Source organism: Sciurus carolinensis, chromosome 4, assembly GCF_902686445.1.
Source record: "Sciurus carolinensis chromosome 4, mSciCar1.2, whole genome shotgun sequence".
Lineage (NCBI taxonomy): Eukaryota > Metazoa > Chordata > Mammalia > Rodentia > Sciuridae > Sciurus > Sciurus carolinensis.
In genome coordinates, this window is record NC_062216.1 from 69367068 (window position 1) to 69388153 (window position 21086).

A 21086-nucleotide genomic window follows, 5' to 3' on the forward strand; every position below is an offset into this window, starting at 1 on the left:
AAACTCAAGATCCTCCTTCCTCAGCCTCTGGAGCCCCTGGGATTACAGGTGTGTGCTACTGCACCTAGCAAGAGGGGTTTTAATATAATTTTTAAATTAAAAAAAATCTAACAAAGTTTAACTTAAAAAAAAAATCCTCTGGGAGAAAAAGACAAGGTGGTTAAATACTCTGGAAAGGAAACAGATGGCATCAATCACATCTTTGTTTAGCCACCTCTTCTCATTGTACATTTTCAGGTGGGACTACCCCTGAAATACCAAAACTCTACCCCACACTAGGTGTGTATTATGGCTCAAGTGATATCAGCACATTGTGCATTTGGAGAATTAAGACTGCAAAACTTCTCATCTGTAAAAGTGCCAGAGGCGCACGAGAACTTTGGCAACTTGATTAAAGAATGTGCCCTGAGCCACAATTAAAGGGAGGCTACCATGCTCTGGTGCAGGCCCTAGAGCCTCCAGGGTTTCTCTGTTACTAGATACTTCTTGCAGGGCCTATGTGACAATAAGCCACTGATAGTTCTATTTAACCTTTAAGAACCAACATAAGACCCTTGATAATATAAGACTGTTAGAGGACCAATTACATTAGAGTTTGTCATTTGACAAAGTCTTCCCAGAAGATAAGTGTCACCAGAGCAGAGATGCACCTTTTGATCTTTGAGTCCAGAATGCCAAGTACACGGGTGGCCCATAGTCATGGCTATATAAGGGTTCGTAGAAACAAATACGTATTGAGATACTGCCCTGGGTAGACTGACTAACTCCCAGCTGGCTGGCTTTGATTTGAGAGAGATTTTCCATAAAAAGGCAAAACTTTACGAAATATTTGAAAAGGAGGAAAGGAGTGTACAACCCCCACCAAGTCGGAAAATCTAATTCTGTTGTGACAGCATTTTAGAATATTTTAGTACCTTTAGGGATCTGCTACTGTATTCCTCTTCCCCCTTCTTCAAAGACGTTTGGGTGTAGTCATAGGGCATTGAGAAAAATGGATGCATTTTGAGGTCCTTCTCACCCTGAGCTGAAGGTAGGCAGCTAGAGCATTTGACTTTTCAGAAGCATAAAACATTAAGGATTATCCTATTGGTACAGAACTAACAAAGTGCCTTCCAAATATTATTAAAATAAACAAACTAAATAGTGTCATATGTAGCACAAAGCCACAATGAATTGATGTAATCAGACATTATCAGAGCAAGGAAGAAATAACATTATGGTTTTAATGGCAAGAAAAATAAACAAATTGCTTTGCAGGCACTGGTGGCACTCTTGCAAGTTGTATTTCGAAATATAGTTTAAGAAATGTTGGGCCTTGGGTTAGGGGGAAATAGGGTTGCAGATGCTTTTGTGCAGGAGAACTACCCAGGTGTGGGGCTGCCTGAAAGCTTAGCCAGGTAGCTGGCTGCTGCAGCCTTGGCGAGGCTCCCATCTGGCCCAGAAGAAACACTGCTGGGTTAGCTGCCATGAGGTGTGATGGATAACAACTATGGCCTGATTCTTGAGGAGGCATGGGTTCGCTGCAGTGTGCTGCGACCATATGTGAGCCCCGGCCACGTGTGAGGAGGGGGAGGAGGAAACCACATGACATGTCTTATATATCTCCCCTTGTTGCAGCAGTCACTTTGGAACAAGACCCAGGGACTGAGCCTTCCCAGGCAGTGTGGTCTGCAGCTAGCAAAGCTGCATCCTGATTCTGGATTAATGGATTTGGGGAGGCAGCAAAGGAAGTTTGGTTGACTCCCAGAGTTGAGCTATTACAGTCTTCATCTTCTAGGGGTCCCAGCACAGGCTTAGTGATGAGAGAATTATAGAGTGTCCAACCCTGGGCAGGTAGTACCCCAGAGGCCTTGCTCAACCTTCTAGTGTTTGCAACTCTTCTACAATATCTTTGCCAAATAACTAGTCCAAAGGAAACCTTCCAGTGACAGGAAACAATTCCTCTATGGCATCTCACAAAGCTGGGTATCTTTTCCAATTACAATTCTCCCCAAGAGCCTCATTCCAGCTTTTGCAGACTGTTTCAGTCATCAGTGCAACATGGCTCTACTCCTCGGCTCTCAAGAACCTGCATTTGAGACAGGCCTTTCCGTACTGTGGGTTCTTGTAGTTTTGGAGAGCCCTTCTTGTAGTGTAGGGACCTTCTTCTTCTGTAGTTCATTTTATCTTCAAATATCCTTATTCACTTGTCCTCAACGATGACTGTGCTTTAGAATTAGGGACTTTAAGAAGCCATGATACCCAGACCTCACTAAATCAGTCACTGGGGGTAGAACCAAAACTTTTATTTTTTTTTTTCCCCTTAAAGCTCCCTAGAGGATTCCACTGTGCAGCCAAAGTTGAGAAACCCCTGTCTTTTTTCCTTGGTTAACTTCTTGGAGTTGTGCTATGGAATCAGGCGTCCCAGATTTGGATCTTGATTCTACCCTATGGGTAATTCTCTTTTCTTTTTTCTCATCTGTTATGAGGGGATAATGACAGTATTGAAAAGAGTTGTTGAAAGGACTACATAAAAACCTAGGTAAATCTGGAAGAGTCCATGACATGTAATAAGTGCTCTTCAAAGTTTAACTTATAAGCCAAGGCAAAGCCTAGTGAATGTCAACAAAATATTTGTGCTGTTACCATTAGACAAGTGTTGTTCTAAGCATTTTGCTCTATTGAAGGGCTACTGTATAAAATGCCATAAGCAAAATGTGTCTTTAGAACCTCTTTTTCTGGTAAGTTCTACTGTTCCAAACTACCCATTTAACTCAGATCCTGATGAAATCTCTGTACCCCTTATCATCTCATATGTCTTCTTTCTTCCCATCAAAATCTCCTCAAAAGTTCTATAAAAGTTCTGTATTTTTTCAAAGCATTCAAGGTAACTAACATAAGAACTCATTAATAGCTCTATGTCTTTTGTTGCTTCGTGTCAAGCCTAGTGTCCGATACTGAGCTAGGTATATAAGAGACACTGAGTAAGACTAAATTAATTAATCTGGTAAAAGAATATGATATATATTGATGCAAAAGAAATAAAGACTGGATTCATATAAATGGTAGCAGTGGTGAGAAAATAGTTCATAAAATTCCTACTATATGCGAGGCATTTTTCATGCGTCATGTATTTTCAAAGCTCTAGGAGGTAGGTGTTTCAGGTAATCACTTGTATAACAAATCACCCCAGACTCAGTCTCTTAAAGTAATCATGATTTGGCTTGTGAATTTGTAATTAGATGGCTGCATAGCAAGACAACACTACAGTGTTCCAAGGTTGCTCAACAAGGGGCTGGAGGATCCATTCTTGAGGCAGTTCATTCATGTCCCCTTGGAGGCATTGTGGAACCACTCTCCTGGCCTGGGAGCCTCACTCATAGCCCCATAAAATTCTCACCATGAAAATACAGCTCTCCATCTCAATCTCTCCACTCCCCATTCCAAGGGGAGCGTGTCTGTGCTTGGGGAGAAGCCAAGCAAAGCAAAAGATTTCAACAGAGAACGGAGGAAACACACCCACTGAGGTTCTCATAGCAACATAATCACGCACAGGCAGCAGCCTATTTCGGTGGGAGCTTGTTTCAGCTCCCCTCCTCCCTGGTTAGTCACAGAATGGAAGCACAAGCAGAAGGAGTGTGGGGTGGGGGCAGAGTGTTGAAATGAAAGTCGGGAGGCTGGGGAGCTGGTCTCAGATGCTCTCTTCTCTTGCTGAAGGACCACAGACAAACATCCTCCTCTATCAATCTCAGGGCCCTTGGCTGTAAAATGAGAGGACTGGACCAATGAGCTGTGGGGATCCTTTTCTGATTTTCTTTGTACAAGTACTGACATTCTTTTGGTAGGGTGTCTCCCAGGATCTTTAATCTCCAAGAAGATGCTTAGAGAAACAGAGGTTAGGGCAAAAGACACTCTAGAGTCACTGGATTTCTTCTCCTACATGCATGACAGCAGAGTATGGAAGGAAAGAGAATGATCAGGTGTGTTGCTAAGGATTCTGCTCACTCAGCCCGGACTCTAATCCAGGTCTGTGGTCTGAGAAAGGAAAAGGTGAAGGAGGTTAAGGTCATTCATTTGAATTTACTCTTTCCTGCACACACACACACTCACACACACACACACACGATGTACTCCCATTAACTCAAGCCTCTGTGTGTGTTCATCTTTCTTATTCTTCATCCTTAATTTCTCACTTCCACTTAGTGCTTTGTCTTCTCTCTGCCGGAGCACTAGGTGATGGGGGCTTTGCTGCCAGCAGGCTCTGGCCCTTTTTCTTCAGTGGACTCTGAGGTTAGTTGAGGACAGTCAGGCTTACACTTCCTGGCTATCAAAGGGGATGATAAAAGTAAATAGGGTATTCAGAGCAGATCTCCCCAAATAAAGACAGCCATGAAGTGAAGAGAGCAGGGGTGCTCAAGGTGCGCTTTGAGGTCCCTGCCCTTGACTTGTGGGCTGAAAGCTTCAAAGTGCAGCTGTCTTTCAAGGAGTCAGCCTGAGCGTCCTGTTGCAACTGAGGGGAAGAATGGGTCCCCCTCCCCCATTGTTCTGTTTCCCACCGCCTGACAGATGGCCAGTAAGACAGAGAAAAAGAAGCTCTCAAAGTGAAGACAGGAATGCATTGTATAAAAATTCACACCCCCTGCTGCCGCCCAAACTCCTTTAAAAAAGGATCAAGAGAATCCTAATGGGTACGTGACATCCTCCCTCTCTCCCATAAAAGGGACTTCAAAATCTGGTGATGGTGGGGGATGGGTGAGGAGAGAGAAGAGAAATGTGTGGGCAGGGGGCTGCCAGGGAAGACTGGGGTAGGGGGAACATGACAGCAGCCTCTTCCATTTGACTTTCACCCTCTTCCCAAACCACGTCTGACTGCCACCTTCACCCAACCCTGCCTGCTCTAGAGGGCTTGCCTCGCGAGAGGGGCTTGGAGCCCCAAGTGCATTGGACAGGGAGAGTGGGACAGGAGGCTAGGTAATGACACCACGCTGAGCCCTAGTGTTGAAGGAGTTAAGGACCCTCCCCCATCCAGACACCCACTCCTTCGTTCCCCAAACCGTAATTAGCTAAGGAAGCATCCAGGAATTGGCAAAGGAGCGGGAGAGTTGGGGGTGGGGTAAGGTGGGGTGGGGTGCGGGCGAGGTAACTGTGGCCCAGTCTTGCCCGGAGCTTGCCCTCAGTCTGAGAACCTGCAAAAGCCCTGCTCCGGGAGCCTGCTTTCTCTGAGCCTCGCGCGCGGCCCTGCAGCGTCCGCGCAGCCCTTGCCCCCGCGCAAGTTGTGCGCAGCGCCCAGGAGTGGAGGCGGCCGAGAGACCCTGGGAGCCCGGGGAGGGGGCGGGCCCGGGGGCGCTGGGGGCCCTCGGTCTGAGCCCAGCCGCCGCCTGCTCCACCGAACCTCCTCCCCCGCCCCCACTCACCCCGCTCAGCCCCTGGGAGAGACGCGCAGGAAGCGTGTTGCTTCGCCCAGCCGATCGGCAGAAGTTGAGAGGAGTTGGTGGCTGCCTCCGGCCGGCCGGACTTTGCAAGCAGCCCGGAGAGGAGCCGCCGCCGCCGCGGAGCCTTCGGGGCTGCCTCCCTCCTGCCGAGCCCGCAGCGCGGGTGGAGAGGGGCGGGGAGGGGGTCGGGTGCGCGAGAAGAACTTGAAACTGTGTGAAGGAATCCGAAGCAAATGAGAAGGGAGGAAAATAAAACAAAGTGGAGACTGCAGAAAAGACTGAACCGTGGTTGATTGTATCGGCTGACGCTCCAGCAGAGGGGCTGTTTTTTTTTTTTTTTTTTCCTCCCATTCTCTGGCTCTCTCTTTTAAAGCTACACCAGCTCTCTCTCTCTCTTTCTCTACTATCTCTGTATCACCAAACCCTTGCTGGCTCTTATGGGCATGAAACACTCCTCCCGCTGCCTGCTCCTAAGGAGGAAAATGGCGGAGAACGCTGCCGAGAACACTGAGGTAAGGAGGCTACAGAGCCCGGGCTCTTGGCGACCCTGCCGCCCACCCGGACCACCGCGCCGCCGCCGCTGTTGCCGCCGCCGCCGCCACCGCCGCCGCTGCTCAGCACCTAGTGCCAAACTTTCCCCAGCTCCATCCCGCTTGCTTCTCCCGGCCGTGTGTGTGTGTGTGTGTGTGTGTGTGTGTGTGTGTGTATGTGTTTGTGTGTACGTGCTGGGGGGGGGGGGGAGACAGTGCATGTCTCAGGTCCCCTCCCTCTTGAAAATGCAAAAGAGTCGCTCTCACCCCATCACCCTCTTCTGCCACCCGCTGCTCCCTTCCCCTTCCCCCAAGTCCCAAACCCTGGGCAGACGCTCTTCCCTGCCCTCTGTTCTGGGCCCCATTAGAGGTTCCCTCCCGGCTTTATGCAGAGCCAGGGTGGGTGATCCTGGGGCCAGGTCTGTTCCCTGCAGCACCTTGACTATCTCTGGCCAATGCCTCGGCTTTACCCTTCAACTCGAGTCAGTCCCCGAGCTCTAGTTCCCCGCAATAACCAACGGAGAGCTCCCGACCGCGGGGGTGGGGGCAAACCAGTGGTAGTACTTAGGCACCTCCAACAGATCCTCGGGCCCAGTTTCGGGCCCGGGAGAGGTCTGCAATCCTTCGATGTTAGAGCAGCCTCTGGGGCGCTCAATCCAGGGAGGGCGCACTGGTCGAGGCCACCTTCAGAACCAGGGACAGCGCCCGCTCCTGCCGCAGCCAAGCCTGCGCGGGCGGTGGGGGCTGCGTGCGAGCCGACAGCTGCGGCGAGAAATGGGTCTGCAGCCACTTGTCCCGCAGCAGCTGTTGAGAAGGTCGCTCTAGCTCCTCAAATAATACTCTTGCCCCCGCCTGAGGCAATCCAATAGCTGCCCTTTCTCTACTCTCTAATTGGCCCTGAGCCACAGAGATCCCGCCGGGCTTTGCGTCCCAACACTCCAGGCTGTTTCTTCGTCTCGCTCTGACCCCGTTGTCATTCCAACAACTGGACTATTCCGTAGGTTCCGGGCACCTGTAGTCACGAAGGGGTTCGGCATGGGTAGCCCCCTTACCTTCCCGAAGAAATGGTGCGCCGAGGTGGGGGCGGAGTGGGGTATGTGTGATCATCCCTTACTCGGTGGCAGGAAAAAGACACAGAGAGCAAACTCCCAGGCTCTATTAATAGCCGGTGTCTGGTGGGGCTGCCGTACATTTCACATATGGTTACCCATATGCAGCGTGGGGCGGCGAGGGGGGTGTGGCGCGGGGATTGTCCCTCTGTCTTGCCGGAATGTAAAACGGTGCAAAAAGACCCTTTCCGATCTTCTTTCCTGGAGGTCAGAACTCTGCCTCTAACCCCTACTCAACAGCGTAGGCAGCAAAGCTTTAAAAATCCTCATTCCCTGAGAGACTAGAAGCAGCATGCATCTGGCAACTGTCGATTTCGAAACAAACACGCTCTGGGGCTTGAAAACAGCGGGGCATTTAGTAGTTAATGCGTCTCCTTGAGTGAGGGCAAAGCCAGCATGCGTGCGGTCCCCTCGCCGCCTCCTTCCCACCCTCCCACCTGAGAGCAGACATTCAGAACCCTGTGCAGTGCAAGGCGCCTAGCCTCACAGCCGAACCAACCTTATCATTCCCCTCCCACTACGCCCTGCGATCGCCCACCGGCGGAAGAGATTTCTAAAAATAGTTCAGAGTGTCACGGCCTCGCTTCTGTCAAGTGTTGGGCCAGCCGGCACGTAGCAGTCCCTGCAGCCAGGTGGCTGGAGGGCTGGAAGCGACAAGGCGCTTCCCTTTGCCTCCCCATCCCACCCATTCCTTGCTTGTTCAAAACAAAACGAACAAACACAAAAAGTTTTCGAGGGTCCCTATCCGGTGTAAGCCGCAGTTGCGCGGGGTCTGGATGCAGACCCTTGCCAGGTTCCGCAGTATGCAGTGACGGCTGCAGCGCTCCCCACCTCGGCTAGGGTTAAAGGCGTCCGGAGCAGGCAGAGCGACGCGCGCCAGGCTATTTTTACTTGCTTCCCCCGCCGCTCCGCGCTCCCCCTTCGCAGCAGTCGCACATGCCAGCTCTGCTCAAGGCATCAATGAAAACAGCAGTAGAGGCGGCCGAGCTCTTGCGAGGAAAAAAAAAAAAAAAAAAAAAAAAAATCCACGCCGCTCACAGGGCACAAAGGCGGCGGGGGCAGAAACAGCCCCAGGTGGGGCTCCTAGGAGGGGAGTGAGTAGAGGAGGAGGAGGTTCAGCTCTTAGCAACTTCCTCAGAGAAGGGGTGGAACCCAGACTTGGTCAAACGTGCCCAGGGAGGCATCCAAGCAGCGTGACTATCACTTGGTTCTCCTCCAGGAGCTAGCTGTTTTTGGAATAAGCCAGGAGGAGAGCAGTACTTCCAAAGAGGGGTGTTGTGGGTTTGCGTGTATGTATGGGGACAGGCAAGAAAGTGTCTGTGTATTATGTACGTGGGGCGAGGGGTGGTCGTGGTAATGGTCCTTGTTCTTAATTCAAGGCGTCTGTATCAAGCATTGACACTGTACCAGGAATAACTAGACACCCAAATTCCAAACCACCTGGTCCCTGCCCTCAAGGAACTCACAGTCTGGTAGACAATTGTGCTGGATGGCATAATTCACCTCTTTCTGCTAGTGTTATTTGCCAAGGCTTTATCTTATTTCACTCTCACAATAACCCTGCCTGATAAGCAGCAAAGGGTAGAATGCATTTCTTATTCACATTTTATTTGAGGACACTGAGCTGGGGTCAGGCAATTTCTGAAGTCATCCGGTGGGGTAAGTCAGCCTTGGAACACAGATTGCCCCCTCTTCTGATTCATTGCTCTTAGCCTTACCCTTGCTATTTCTAGCAAGATGCCATGTGTGAATGGGAGTGGATGAGGAGTGGGAGGAGAGGAACCTTTTGGAAGGAAGAGATGTGATGAGGGGGGAGGCAAGGAGGATGGGAGGAGTTCTTTCACAAGGTAAAGATGGGGAAAGATTCCAGGAGAGAGAAAGCGAGGAATAAAGCTATGTGTGTTGTGACCACAGTCCCTTGTGTTCAGTGAAGTGATGAGTTAGGGCTTGGAAGCCTGTAGGGCACAGGCTTGTGGGCACAGCTGGCCCTGGATGACCTACACTACCCCTTTAACAGTTTTGAACTAGCTAAAAGTCGATTTCCTTAACATAGTGGACAAGGCCCTATAATACCTGTCCCATGCAACCCTCTGAAAAGACCATTGACTTCATATCTGAATGCTTTTGTGGACACTCGTCCCTCTAACTGTGCTGCTCTGTCCCCCTTCTCTCTGGAGAAAATTTTCCTCAACCTGTGACAGCCAACTCCAATGCCATTTCCCCTAGACAGCCTTCCAAGATCTGCCATTTAGCTTCTCCCCCCAGGGAGAGTGATCTCTCTTCCTTCTGTGTTCTTAACACCTACCTCTCACTTTTCCTATTGCAAGATAATTGGCCTTTTATATATCTAGTTCAACAGTTAAATAGTACAATTTTTGTTTGTACTCTGTTCTTAGCACCCTGTCTGAGGCAAGTAAATAAGAAGTGTGGACTGAATTTATTCATGTAATTATGAACAAGTTCTTTGAAACTTCTGACTTTCTGGAAAATTGGGGCTTCTATCTCCTACCTCTCTGCTGTACTTAAGTTATTGTGGATCTTTAAAACTCAAAATGAAGAAAGATTCTGGGAATTGAGGTGTTGCAGCCACTCAGAGTATGGGTTCATTTTGGTTATTCATGTACCTATTCAATATTCAGCAATTACTGACTCTTCCTATGGGGTGTTCATCTGAATAGCAGATAAATGGATTAATCACAATACCCACTTATGCACCACTGGGGGGATAATGGACCCTTCCCAGCTGTTGCTTGCTTTTCTGATTCTGGGTGAAAGCCCAATGCATTATTTATGGTGATGACTCTCTGATTGGGATTTCATCACCTCAAAGGAGAGCACCCTTTGGGAAAGGGTGGGAAAGCAGTTTTAGCAAAGAGTCATTTTGTTTCTTGAATGTTCTGTTGAATTACTGACCCAGGGAGACAGAATAACCATGGACTGGGAAAAATCCTCTGCTGTAACAGCAGGGCTGAGGGTACCAAGGAGCTGCCTGAGTTATGGGGATAAATGAGCTGACTTCTGGTATGGTGTATCTTGGTGGTTTGGCCTAACGGAAGCATGCGGTCCCTTATGCAAAGCCTAGGAAAAAGAAGAAGAGGAGCAAGAGGAGGCAAGCTCAGATCCATGTCTCTAAGGATGGTCTGTATCTGTCTCTTTCTGAAAAGGGTGACTAACTGTGGTTGCGGAGCTAGGCTGCCTGGTTTTGAATCCAGCTGTGAACTTGGCAGATGTATTTTTATGTTGGGCCAGGGGGTCTTATAAAAGGTTGTTAGGATGGTTAAATGGGTTCATTCATGCACAGGGCACTGCTGGATTAGTGGTTGAGTCCTCAGTAAGTGTTTATGATTATTATCCTGCTAGCTTTTAGAAGTCTTGCCAGAAAAGTGCAAACTGGATGGACTCTCTCACTCCCTCACTTCTCCAACTGAGATGACCCATAAACCATCATCCACATCAATTTTTCCTCCCTCAGCAAACACTGATTTCAGGCCTTAAGTGAGCTCAGGAGAATTAAGAAGATGCCCATGGTTCTTTTTTCCCCCTGGCAAATTTGGCTTTGTATAGAGTCCTCAATTGGCTTTTGGCTGTCAAAGAGGGTGAAACACAACATTCCCATCTCCAATTCAGGAGTGGGTTTCATTTCCTCCTCTTTGCTAACTGCAATGTGAAGTGATTCTCACATACCACGGTGAACATGCAAAAATCTGTAAAAACATCACTTACACCTTGCAGTCTGCGGTGCCAGCAGGGAAAAATGGGCAGCATGACAATATGCAAACTGCCAAGGTGGCTGCAAGCAGTTATTATGTGTGTGCAATGTATCCTGTGAACTGACTGGTCAAGGAGAAGATGGAGCAAACACAGGCAGGGAACCTCCTGGAAGGTCATTCTGTCCATGCTTCTGCCTCTGAGTACTCTAATTCAGGATGGATAGCTGGCTACTTGGTCTCTTGTTAGAAAGCTTCAGAAAAGGCGAATTCCCCAACTCTTGGAGTTTTTTAGTAATCAGGAAGTTCTTCCTAGAGTCTGATCCCAAACTCTTTTACTGTAATCTGAGTCACCTCTGTTCATGCTGTCCTAAAGGGAGAAGAAAACTGGTTGGTTACATGTTACATTTCCATTATGGGTTTTATTAGGTGATCTTACCTTCTTTACTAGTTTTTGTTCCAAACGATTCCAGTTTCTTCCTCTGATAGTCTGGTTTTCACCTTCTCAGAGGAATAGCAGAGAGAGGACTGTTTGAGAAGATTTTCTTTCCAATATTATCAAGTCTGTTGGATATTTCACACATAAAATGTCTTTTCTTTTACTTCACTTGTTATTAGAATTCCCTCAATCATCAAAGCTTTTCCAGGATTTGTAATAGGTGACCCATAAGTAAAGATGTCTTTTTAAAGTGCAATTTTTAAGAGCAAAAAGCTTGATATGCACATTTTCATAATGTCATAGAATCTTAGAGCTGAAGGAAACTTAAATCATTTAAATTAAGAGATGAGAACACTTGTCCAATGTCACAGAGCTCCTTAGCATTGGTGGAGTGATCTCTTTAACTCTGGTCTATTGTTTTTATTTTTTTGTGCTAGTTTTCTGGTGTATCCTGATCTACTATCCCAAACCTACATTTCTCTACACAAGACCTAGGAATTATGCATAGTGAGAACTCTCTCCTCTTCATAGCCCTTAATGCTTATGTTATGTATTCCATTACATGGAACACTCACTATGAAGTACATATGATTCCAATTGTACAGATTAACAGCTGATTACCAAACAACGACAACAACAACAACAACAACAACAACAACAAAGGAGCCAAGCCGAGGCATAGAAAGTTAGTGTTACTTCCCAGGATTCAAAGCTAGCAAGTGATGGAGCTAGGATTCAAACTCGGGCTTTCCAGTCACTGAGACCCATACATTTTTCAGTCCATAAGGCTTGTAAGGCATGAGAACGACCACAGCAGAAACTTGAAATATGAGGATAATATGGAGAAATGAACAGGACAAATATGGAATGATGGATTTGGGAGAAGCCTAGGGAGGGATCACAGACCCACTTTCTTTTATTTCTAAGACTCTTTTCTTTCCTCTACCACCATGTACCACCCTCATTTCTATAGATGCCCTGTGGGTGACAGGCACCTAGCATAACTTGTGATGAGGAGAACCATCATCTCGCTCCCCTTATGCATCTGAGATATACCTATGCTTACAGTCCTCATTGATGGACCAGGAAAAAGACTTTTGTCTAACAAATTTTGCCATTTGGAAGCTAGACACAGGCCATCAGTAGCAGGTCTGTTTCCTCACCCGGCTACTTTATCAGGATGAAGTGATACTAAAGAGTACAGGATGGGAACTTTGTTTTTCAAATTTATCTTTGTAGTTTTATCACCTACATTTCCTAGGGTTGTTGTAACAAAACAACACAAACTGGGTGGTTTTAAACCAAAGAAATTTATTCTTTCACAGTTCTGGAAGTTAGAAGTCTGAAATACAGGTGCCAGCAGGATTGGTTCCTTCTGGAGATTCCAGTGAAAAATATATTCCTTGCCTTTCTCCTAGCTTCTGGTGGGTACCAATTATGCTGGGCATTCCTCGGCTTCTAGACTTAATTATTGCAATCTCTGCCTCCATCTTCACATGCCATTCTTCTCTGTGTGTGTGTGCGCGTGTGTGTGTGCACGCACGTTTCTCCTCTTCTTATAAGGACACCAGTCATATTGGATTAGGGTCCCCATCCCAAATCCACTATGACCTCATCTTAACTGGATTGTATTTGCACAGACCTTATTTCCAAGTGAGGTCACATTCACAGGTACCAGTGATTAGGAATCCAAAACATCTTTTTGGGAGACATAGATCAACTCATAACATCACCCAACACAGCGCCCAATTGGTAGGACGTGGCTGATGAATGCCTGAACAGTTGATTAGTCAGTGTGGTGTCTCTCCCTTGATCTCTTTCCTGCTATTCACTCAGCTGCCCATCTTGTCCACTGGCTTCTCAGAGTTGCTATCATGGCCTTTTCCCTGATCAGTTGGAGTAATTATAACAAAAGCTATCATTTTACTGTCCATATTATGTGTTGGGTACAATGTAAAGCACTTAGTAAGCATTGTCTTATTGAATTTATACAATGCAGAGTAACTTGTACTAATTGCATTTTGCATTTGAGGAAACTTAAACCTGCTGTGGTTAATTATGTTGACCAAGATGGCAGAGCCAGTAAGTAGCCCAGCTGGAATGCTCTCAGAGTTGGAATGTGCTCTGCTGGTGGTGTGGACCTCTCTCCTCTCTTTTATCCACACCTGCAACCTTGAATTTGACTTTCCCTTTGCCCCATACCAGCTCCTACCCATCTGAAGATTCAGAAGGAACTGATAAGCTTCCAGCCATGGGAAAGGACTCATGACTGTTGGAGCCTATGAACCTGTAATAGGGTTTATATCCCCTCATCCTCCCAGGGGATTTGCTTTATAGTTGCCAGAGGAATTATTTTAGTGGTAGAATTGTGAACCTATTAATAGTTTAGCTGAAGGATTTTATGGAGAGCAGGAGGGACAGTGAGGCCCCTTAGCACCTTCTAAAAATTAAACCACTAGGCAGCTGACTTCTTGGTCTCATGCGGAGGTTTAATGCAGGTACTAAACCCCTCTACCTGGGTTCAGACAGCAGCTCTGCTGCTTCCTAGCTTGCGAAGTTTGCTCCATTTACCTGTACCTGAATTTTATTGTCTGCAATAGGGGTAATAGGGTTTTAATCCTACAGGGTCATTGTGAACATTAAATAAGTTATTTCATGTTAAGCACATGTCTGGCACATGGTAAATGCTCAAGAAAGATTAGCTATCATTAGTCATCTGGGCTTATCTGGTGGCATCCTAAAGGGGGAGCATGTGCACGAAGGGCATTTGCTGGTGATATTATGGAATCAGTACTCACAGAAAGGAAGCCAAGAAGTTGAGGAAAGGCCAACTCATTCTCAGGTCAGTCAGCAAGAACCAGGAATATAGCTGGAAACAAGATTCTGTAGCACCCTTGCCCAGGGATCCACCAGTTCTCATAAGAAGAGCCCAGTTACAGGAGAATGAGGGATTCTCTGTGACCCAGAGGCTGGTTCACCCCACTTGTTAGTCAGCCTGTTGTCACTGTGACCAAAATACCTGAGAAAAACAAAGTCAAGGAGGAAATTAGAGGATTGATTTTTGTTCACAGTTTCAGTTCATGGTTGGCCAACTCTATTCGTTTGGGCCTGAGGTGAGACAGAACATCTTGGCAGAAGGTCCTGGTGGAGAAAAGCTCTCAGGTCACAGAAGCCAGGAGGCAGAGGGAAAGAGAAAGAGAGAGAGAGAGAGAGAGGAGAGAGAGAGAGAGAGAGAGAGAGAGAGAGAGAGAGAGAGAGAGAAGGGAAAGGGATGAAGACAAGAAATATCCTATATCCTTCCAGGGTATACTTCCAGGGATTCACTCCCTCCAATTAGGATCTACCTTGTAAAGTTTCCACCAACTCCCCATAATGCCATGACCCATTAACTCATCAATGGATAATTCCACTGATGAGTTCGGAGCCCTTAAGATTCAATCACTTCCCAAGAGCTCCATCTCTGAACATTGCTGCACTGGGGACCAAGCCTTCAACACATGAGTATTAGAGGGACATTCCAGATCCAAACCACAACAGTGATCTAGACCCAGGTGCTATCAACATCTTCAGAATGAAAATGAAACCTCTCCATGTCCCTACAAAGGTGAGGGAAATGGGGAACTGGGAGTATCTGTCAAATTGCAGACTTCCTGCAGGGCTCTCAATATGCACCTCCCAGACAAGCTCCTAGAAAGGGCGCAGTTCCTATTTGTTCATTACTGTGTTAGTGGGTGACTGTTCTCCATGTTCCTATTAACAAAAACTGAGGCACAGGGGAGGAGGGAGGGAGAAAGAGAGAAAGAGAGAGGAGGGAGGGGGAAGGGGAGAAAGAGAGGGAGAGAGAGAGAGAGAGAGAGAGAGAGAGAGAGACATTTGCCCAGGCTTTACCAGACAATTTTGGTATTTAAATACCAAGTTCAACCTCCTGACCTATTAGCTAATCCCATAGTGTGTGTATCCTGACCTAAGAGTTGGTCCAGCTAAACCAAATTGGGCTAATGCCACTAGAAAGGGAGTGGCTATTAGCAAATTCATCAACTGGGGCCCAATTTGTCTCTCTATTGTGAAAGATGATCTCATGTTAGCTGAAGTAAAGTGGTAGCCTTTCAAGATTGGGCCTCCCAGAAAATGAAAGATTGTAATTCCCACAGACAAGTTAAACTCGAGGACTTCATCTCTCCCTGACAAGCAGTTATGACAGCAATTCTCTGAAGAGGCTCAATCAGAGAATCCCACAAATGATTATAGCCCATCAGAAGCATAGATAGGATCCTAATTAAGGAACGTTCTCTATTAACATGCATTAGTTCCACTTTTGCCTGAAGGTACGTAGTAGGAAATTGATTACTATTTAATGAATGAATAAAGAAACTGTGTATCATATGTAACATACTAACTTTCCTTTGTTAGAATTTTACTTCTTTTCCCACATTAAAATGTGGGCCCAGTGTGATACAGGGGCAAGTTTTGGAGTCAGATCTTAATTTGAATTTCATCTCCATCCCTGTGGGACCATAGTTTTCTAGGGTAGCCATGAGGATTAAATTTAATAACCAGATAAGACATAAAGAAACTTGACAAATGTTTTGAATGTTTTGTTCTTTTTCTTCCTGTTATAACTTTAAGTTTATTTGCCCAGTGTCTGTTTTGCTTTTAAGGGAAAATTTATAGTTCAAAGTGGGAACCGTCACTTCTAATGTTCAGTGAGAGTAGATATAAATAAGCTAATGCAGGCAGGCGGTAGGGCACATGGGGATGTTTCTGTGTGGGGCTGTGTATACACATTTGCGTCAGTAGGTACATTGGGCAGAAGAATATATACTTACATACATATCAAATGTGGTTTTCAATTTGTAACATGCAATACATAAGGTAAAAGCTTAATTTTTTGTCTGGAACCTCTAAGTTAGAGTCTGATGTCTCAGCATGGGGGAGTGTGTTTTACGTTGGACACAGGTTAGGATGAGGCTGGGTGTGGAAATAGTTGGGAGAGTCTGGTGGAGATAGATCTGAGATTCAGTGTCAGAAAGGATATGCAGCCCTGATTTTGCAGTCTGATGGGCACCATTTATAATGTAGCTCAGGTGTGCTGGTCTTCCTCAGGGCTGTCTTCTGGGTTGTGTTTGTCTTTTACTCCACATAGTCTCTCCAGGACATCTCATTCACGACCTTGGCTTCTGCTGTGCTTTGAAAATTGTTTCATGTATTGGGAACTTGGTCCCCAGGGTGGTAGTATTGGAAGATGGTCTGGCATTTTAAAAGGTGGGACTGAGTGGCAGGTCCTTGGGTCAATTGGGGATCGAAGGGATTGAAAGGATTTAATAATGGGAAAAGGCATTCCTGATTCAATATATGACTGCCCCTACATGTGCTTCTGCCACTATGTGCTACAATCTGCCTTCCTCACCAGAGGATGAACCAGTGGGGTAGCCCAATCTTGAACTTTGAACTTTCAAAACTGTGAGTTAAATAAGCCTCTTTTCTTCATAAATACCTGTCTCAGGTATTTTGCTATAGTAATGAAAACCTGACAAATACAGCTTCCTTCCTAGTTTATTTGCTGGTGATTCTCAGACTAAGAACTGCAGCCCAAATCTGTCCTTTGGGTTGTCCCCACATGTCTGACTGTCACTTAGAAATTTTACAAAGACCTCAGACTCCTCAGGGTCCCCTCTCAAGTCCTCCTCTCTTCCTTCCAACCTACCCCTCCTCCATGATCATCATCTTTCTCAGTATTGTTTCCAAAGCCACAATCCTAGACTTTTTTCTCTCCATTCTCCACAAGGCCTGGTGACTCTACATCTTCACTATTTATTTCTCTTCTTTGTCCTAAGTCTGTCCTCCATGTTCCAGGCCACTGAGGTCACCCTGGTTTGTGTCTCTTCATCTCATGCCTGGATCTCTTGGGTGCCTTCTAGATGTTCTCCACACAACTTTGCTTTCTTTTCTTTGCTCTACTCTACTCTGAAAATGGCCTGGATGCATATTCTAAAATGGAAATCTGATTATACTTCTCTCCTCCTTAAACCCTTGGTGGCTCTTCCATGATTCTTAGGGTAATGGCCCGTCTCTTGCCATGGCATATGAGGCTTTACATACTCATGTCCCTGAAGACTTCTCCACCTTCATTTATACTCTTCCCCCTTTGGATCCAGTCATAGGCAACTACATCCCTCTTGTCATGACCTGGGCAGGTCCTGCTCTTCCTTAAGGCCTCAGTTTAGAAGTCACTTTTTCCAGGAAAGCCTTCTCTGCCACACCCCCTTACTGGAGTCTGGTTTAGTTCTCTTTCCTGTTATTCTACAGTGCCCAGGACTCTAGTCACAACACACACAATGCTGGAATCCATTCCCCTACTTCCTTGTCTAAGAGTCAACCATGCACTTTTTACGAGTGGGCACTCTGTCTGTATAGTTCACCATTAAATCCCCAGCACCTACTGTAGGGCCCACTGCCTACTATAGACTTAAAAGCATTTGTTCAATGAATGCTCATGGCTTCATGTGCCTTTCCTCATGGGAAAGGTAATAACAATTAAAGGATATCTCTATTTTTTGCTACCCTTCCTCATTCATTGGTTGAGGTTTTTATCAGTCATCGAGGACCCCAATATGGATAAAGCTTAGGGGTCACAGCTGTCATCCACCTGACCCAAAGCAAGGTGATAGTTAAACTGTCCCAGTTAGATGTTCACTTCTGAAGAACAAAGTCAGCATGCCAAGAGAAGGTGTGGAGTCCCTGCAAACTGGCAAGAGGAGATCTTCAGAAAAGTAAGGGGAACTGCACGGATGTAGATCTCAGAATGAGGTAGAGTTGGGCTTTGCCTGGGGCAGCTGGGAATTCCCTGCACTTTGGCAGTGGCAAGAGGCAGCAAAGATACCTAGAGCCTCCTCTGAAACCTGCTTGAGGCAGAAGGATTTGGGGTTTGGATCAACCAACATGCTTTTCCTCCTTGACTTGATCCATCATCCCTGGCTGTGCTGAGTGGGACATGCAGTGGGAGATGTCCCTGTACAAGGCCTACAAATTGCCCAGAAGCTGTGGCTCCTAACAGCAGATGCCCAGGGCACAGGCTCCAGCTCTGCAGAGCAGACATTTCTCCTGTCCCAAATTGACCCAGGCCTCTTTTATTCCTGCTTGCTCTTGGTCCAGCACCGCCTGTCACTCTTCTAGGTATAAGATTAAAAATAAGATGTCCCTACTTCAGGATGTAAAGAAAACCAAATCAATGGCACATGCTGCCAGCACCACAGAGCCCTGGGATTTTGTCCATAAGGCTGGTGGCTTTTCTTAGAGACTTTACCAAGCCTGCACCCCACCCCTGTCTTTTTCCAGCTTTGCTTCAGCCTCGGGGACCCAGAATCTTATGGCACTTCAGCTTCATTCCTCCGCCTCCAGAATGCATGCCCCATGATCTAGTGAGGACAGTGGAATCTATCCTGAACCCTGAGGAGGAACTAATTGCCTTGACTTTTTTTTTTTCATTTTGGAACCAGAATTGAACCCAGATGTGCTTAACCACTGAGCCACATGCCCAGTCCTTTTTAAAAATGTTTTTTAAATTTATTTTAATTTTTTTTTTAATTTTGAGACAGTTGAGACAGTTGCTTATGGCCTTGCTAAGTTGTTGAGGCTGGTTTTGATCTTGCGATCCTCCTGCCTCAGCCTCCTGAACTGCCGATATTATAGGCTTGTGCCTCTGTGCCCACTCTAGTTGCCTCAACTTTTCTGGGTCCTTCACTCTAGTTCCTCTTGCTCTCAACTGATATCAGGTAGCATAGCAGAAGTAGAGAACTAGAAGCCAGAATCTATGCTCTGACTCTGACAGGTACGCATCTGAAAAGTACATGGGATGATTTGCATTGACACTGATCAGCACTGCTCTCTAAATAAATGGAGACCAATAGGCATGAGGACATTTCCAAGAAGTAGGAAGTGCTGTGCCAATCTTAACTTGTTGTTATTACCTTGCCATCTCAAGTGCAGCCTTATGCCTGTCTCCCTTTATTGAGTTGTCAGTGGAGCTGGGGACGAGCTCATTGCCACCCTCCACGTGGCTTCCCCTTCCAGACATGCCCACGTGTGCTAAATTCGTGATGTTGAAAATGGAGTGATGCTTTCCCCCTGGGTGGCAAATGGCATAGAAAGTGGAGGTTTGGGGAAAAGCGCGAAGGTGCTGTCAATCTGTGGTTTGACTTTGCAGGGAGCGGAACTCCTCTGGGGCCCTGACTCAAAACTAAGGACACAGGGTAGGCCGCCTGCAGGCAGTTATTTGTCTGGGAAGGAATGAACTTTTCTCTCGAAACCTCCTCCTTCCTTTCTGCCCTCCACCTGCTGGCTCAGTCTTCTCTTTCTCTCTCACATTCATTCCCAAGCATTAGCTTCTATGCTTCTAAGAGCAGAGGCTCTATTTTGTCAGGCAGGAGAGACCAAGAAGGGCTCCTGCTCCAGGCAGCAGCCCCAGTTCCTACTCTGTGCTCCGTGGGCCCTGGTGTTGGAGAGCTTCCAGTCTGAGGCAGCCGTTCCTTTCATACCCGCTCGACTGGGCAATTGACGCACCTTACTCGGATGTCAAGGACCTAGTCTGTTCTAACTGTGAAAAGGGGTGGGTAAAGGAGGGAGTGAGAGGGAATATTTGAGTTCCACATCTGTTAAAGCCATTCTTCACTGCCATCCTCATATGTAGGGCTGGACAATTATTTCTAAAGTGCTGAAGCCTGGCTCATCTCCCAGGATCTGGGTCTGAGCTAGGAGGTCGTTTTCCTTTGTGTATATGGCTGATACCGGCCGCTGAGTTCCACACTGGGGCCTTGGGGGAGTGGAGTGTCTAAGGCCATCCCTGCAATTATCCTCCTTAGAGATGGCTCTTTCCCCCAGCGCTGGAGAACTCCCTTTTGACTCCTGCCATGGGTTCTCCTTGGTCTCATCTCAACCTGACCCATCCAGGGCATTAGGCACTGTTGGTTGTTGCATTTTACCTGACACCTTCTGCTCTCTGGGCTTCTAAGTCCTGCTTTTGCTGCCTCTCTCTTATGGTTAGATCTTAAATGTCCCTCAAAGCTTCATGTGTTGAAGGAGGTAGGGCCTAGTAGGAGAAAGTTAGGTCATTGGGGCGTGTGCTCTCAATGGGGATATTGGATTCTAGCCCCTTTTTTCTTTCTCTCTCTCTCCCTTTGCTTTCCAGTCACCAGGAGGTAAACAGACCTCCTACACTACACGCTTGTGGCCATAATGTTCTGCCTTGCCACAGGTGCGGAGGCAACAGGGCCACTGAAAACTCTGAAACTGTGAACCAAAATAAGCTTGTCCCCACTATAAGCTCTTTATCTCAGGTATTTCGTCACAGCAATAGCAAACTGACTAATACACTCGACAATGTATCCTACTGTTCTTTCTTGGTTGCTAATGAATTCTTCTTCCTTACTTGATGGCGGTGCCTCTAACTTACTCTCCCTGGATGATCTCATCCTCTTTTGCATCTTGGAACATTCAGACCTGCACTTATGGCTGGATTTGTCTTCCTCAGTGTTCTTCAGGCACTTCCAATTCAAGATGCCCCACCCTGGGCTCCTTAGCTCTCCTCCCAGTTTGCTTATCTGCTCTTCTCATTGTGTGCCTGACTCCATGAAGGGCATGACCATTCCTCCCTTCATCCCACTAGGAATCAGGAATTGGACTGGAGGCCTCAGTCCCTGATACTTCCACTCACCCAATCCCAGATAATTCATAATGAAATTCTGATAATTCTACTTTTTTTTTTTTTTTTTTTTTTTGTGGTGCTGGGAATCAAACCTAGGGCCTTGCTCATGTTAGGTAAGTACAATTCTACTTTCTTAACATGGTTTGCTTCTATCTTCTTCCCTTCACCTGCACTGTCTTAGGTCAAACCC

General features: G+C 46.7%; 1 protein-coding gene across 2 annotated transcripts in view; it reads left to right on the forward strand.

Moving 5' to 3' along the window:
• The first annotated feature begins 5420 nt into the window (after positions 1-5420).
• Prmt8 (protein arginine methyltransferase 8) overlaps positions 5421-21086 on the forward strand; it is a 91287-nt gene continuing 75621 nt past the window's right edge. For both annotated transcript variants that reach the window (XM_047550119.1, XM_047550118.1), the window contains exon 1: positions 5421-5923. Coding sequence is in view for 1 of the 2 variants with exons in the window: in XM_047550118.1 (XP_047406074.1) it covers positions 5849-5923 (75 nt within the window). In the remaining variant the exon portion in view is untranslated. The remainder of the gene's footprint in view (positions 5924-21086) is intronic.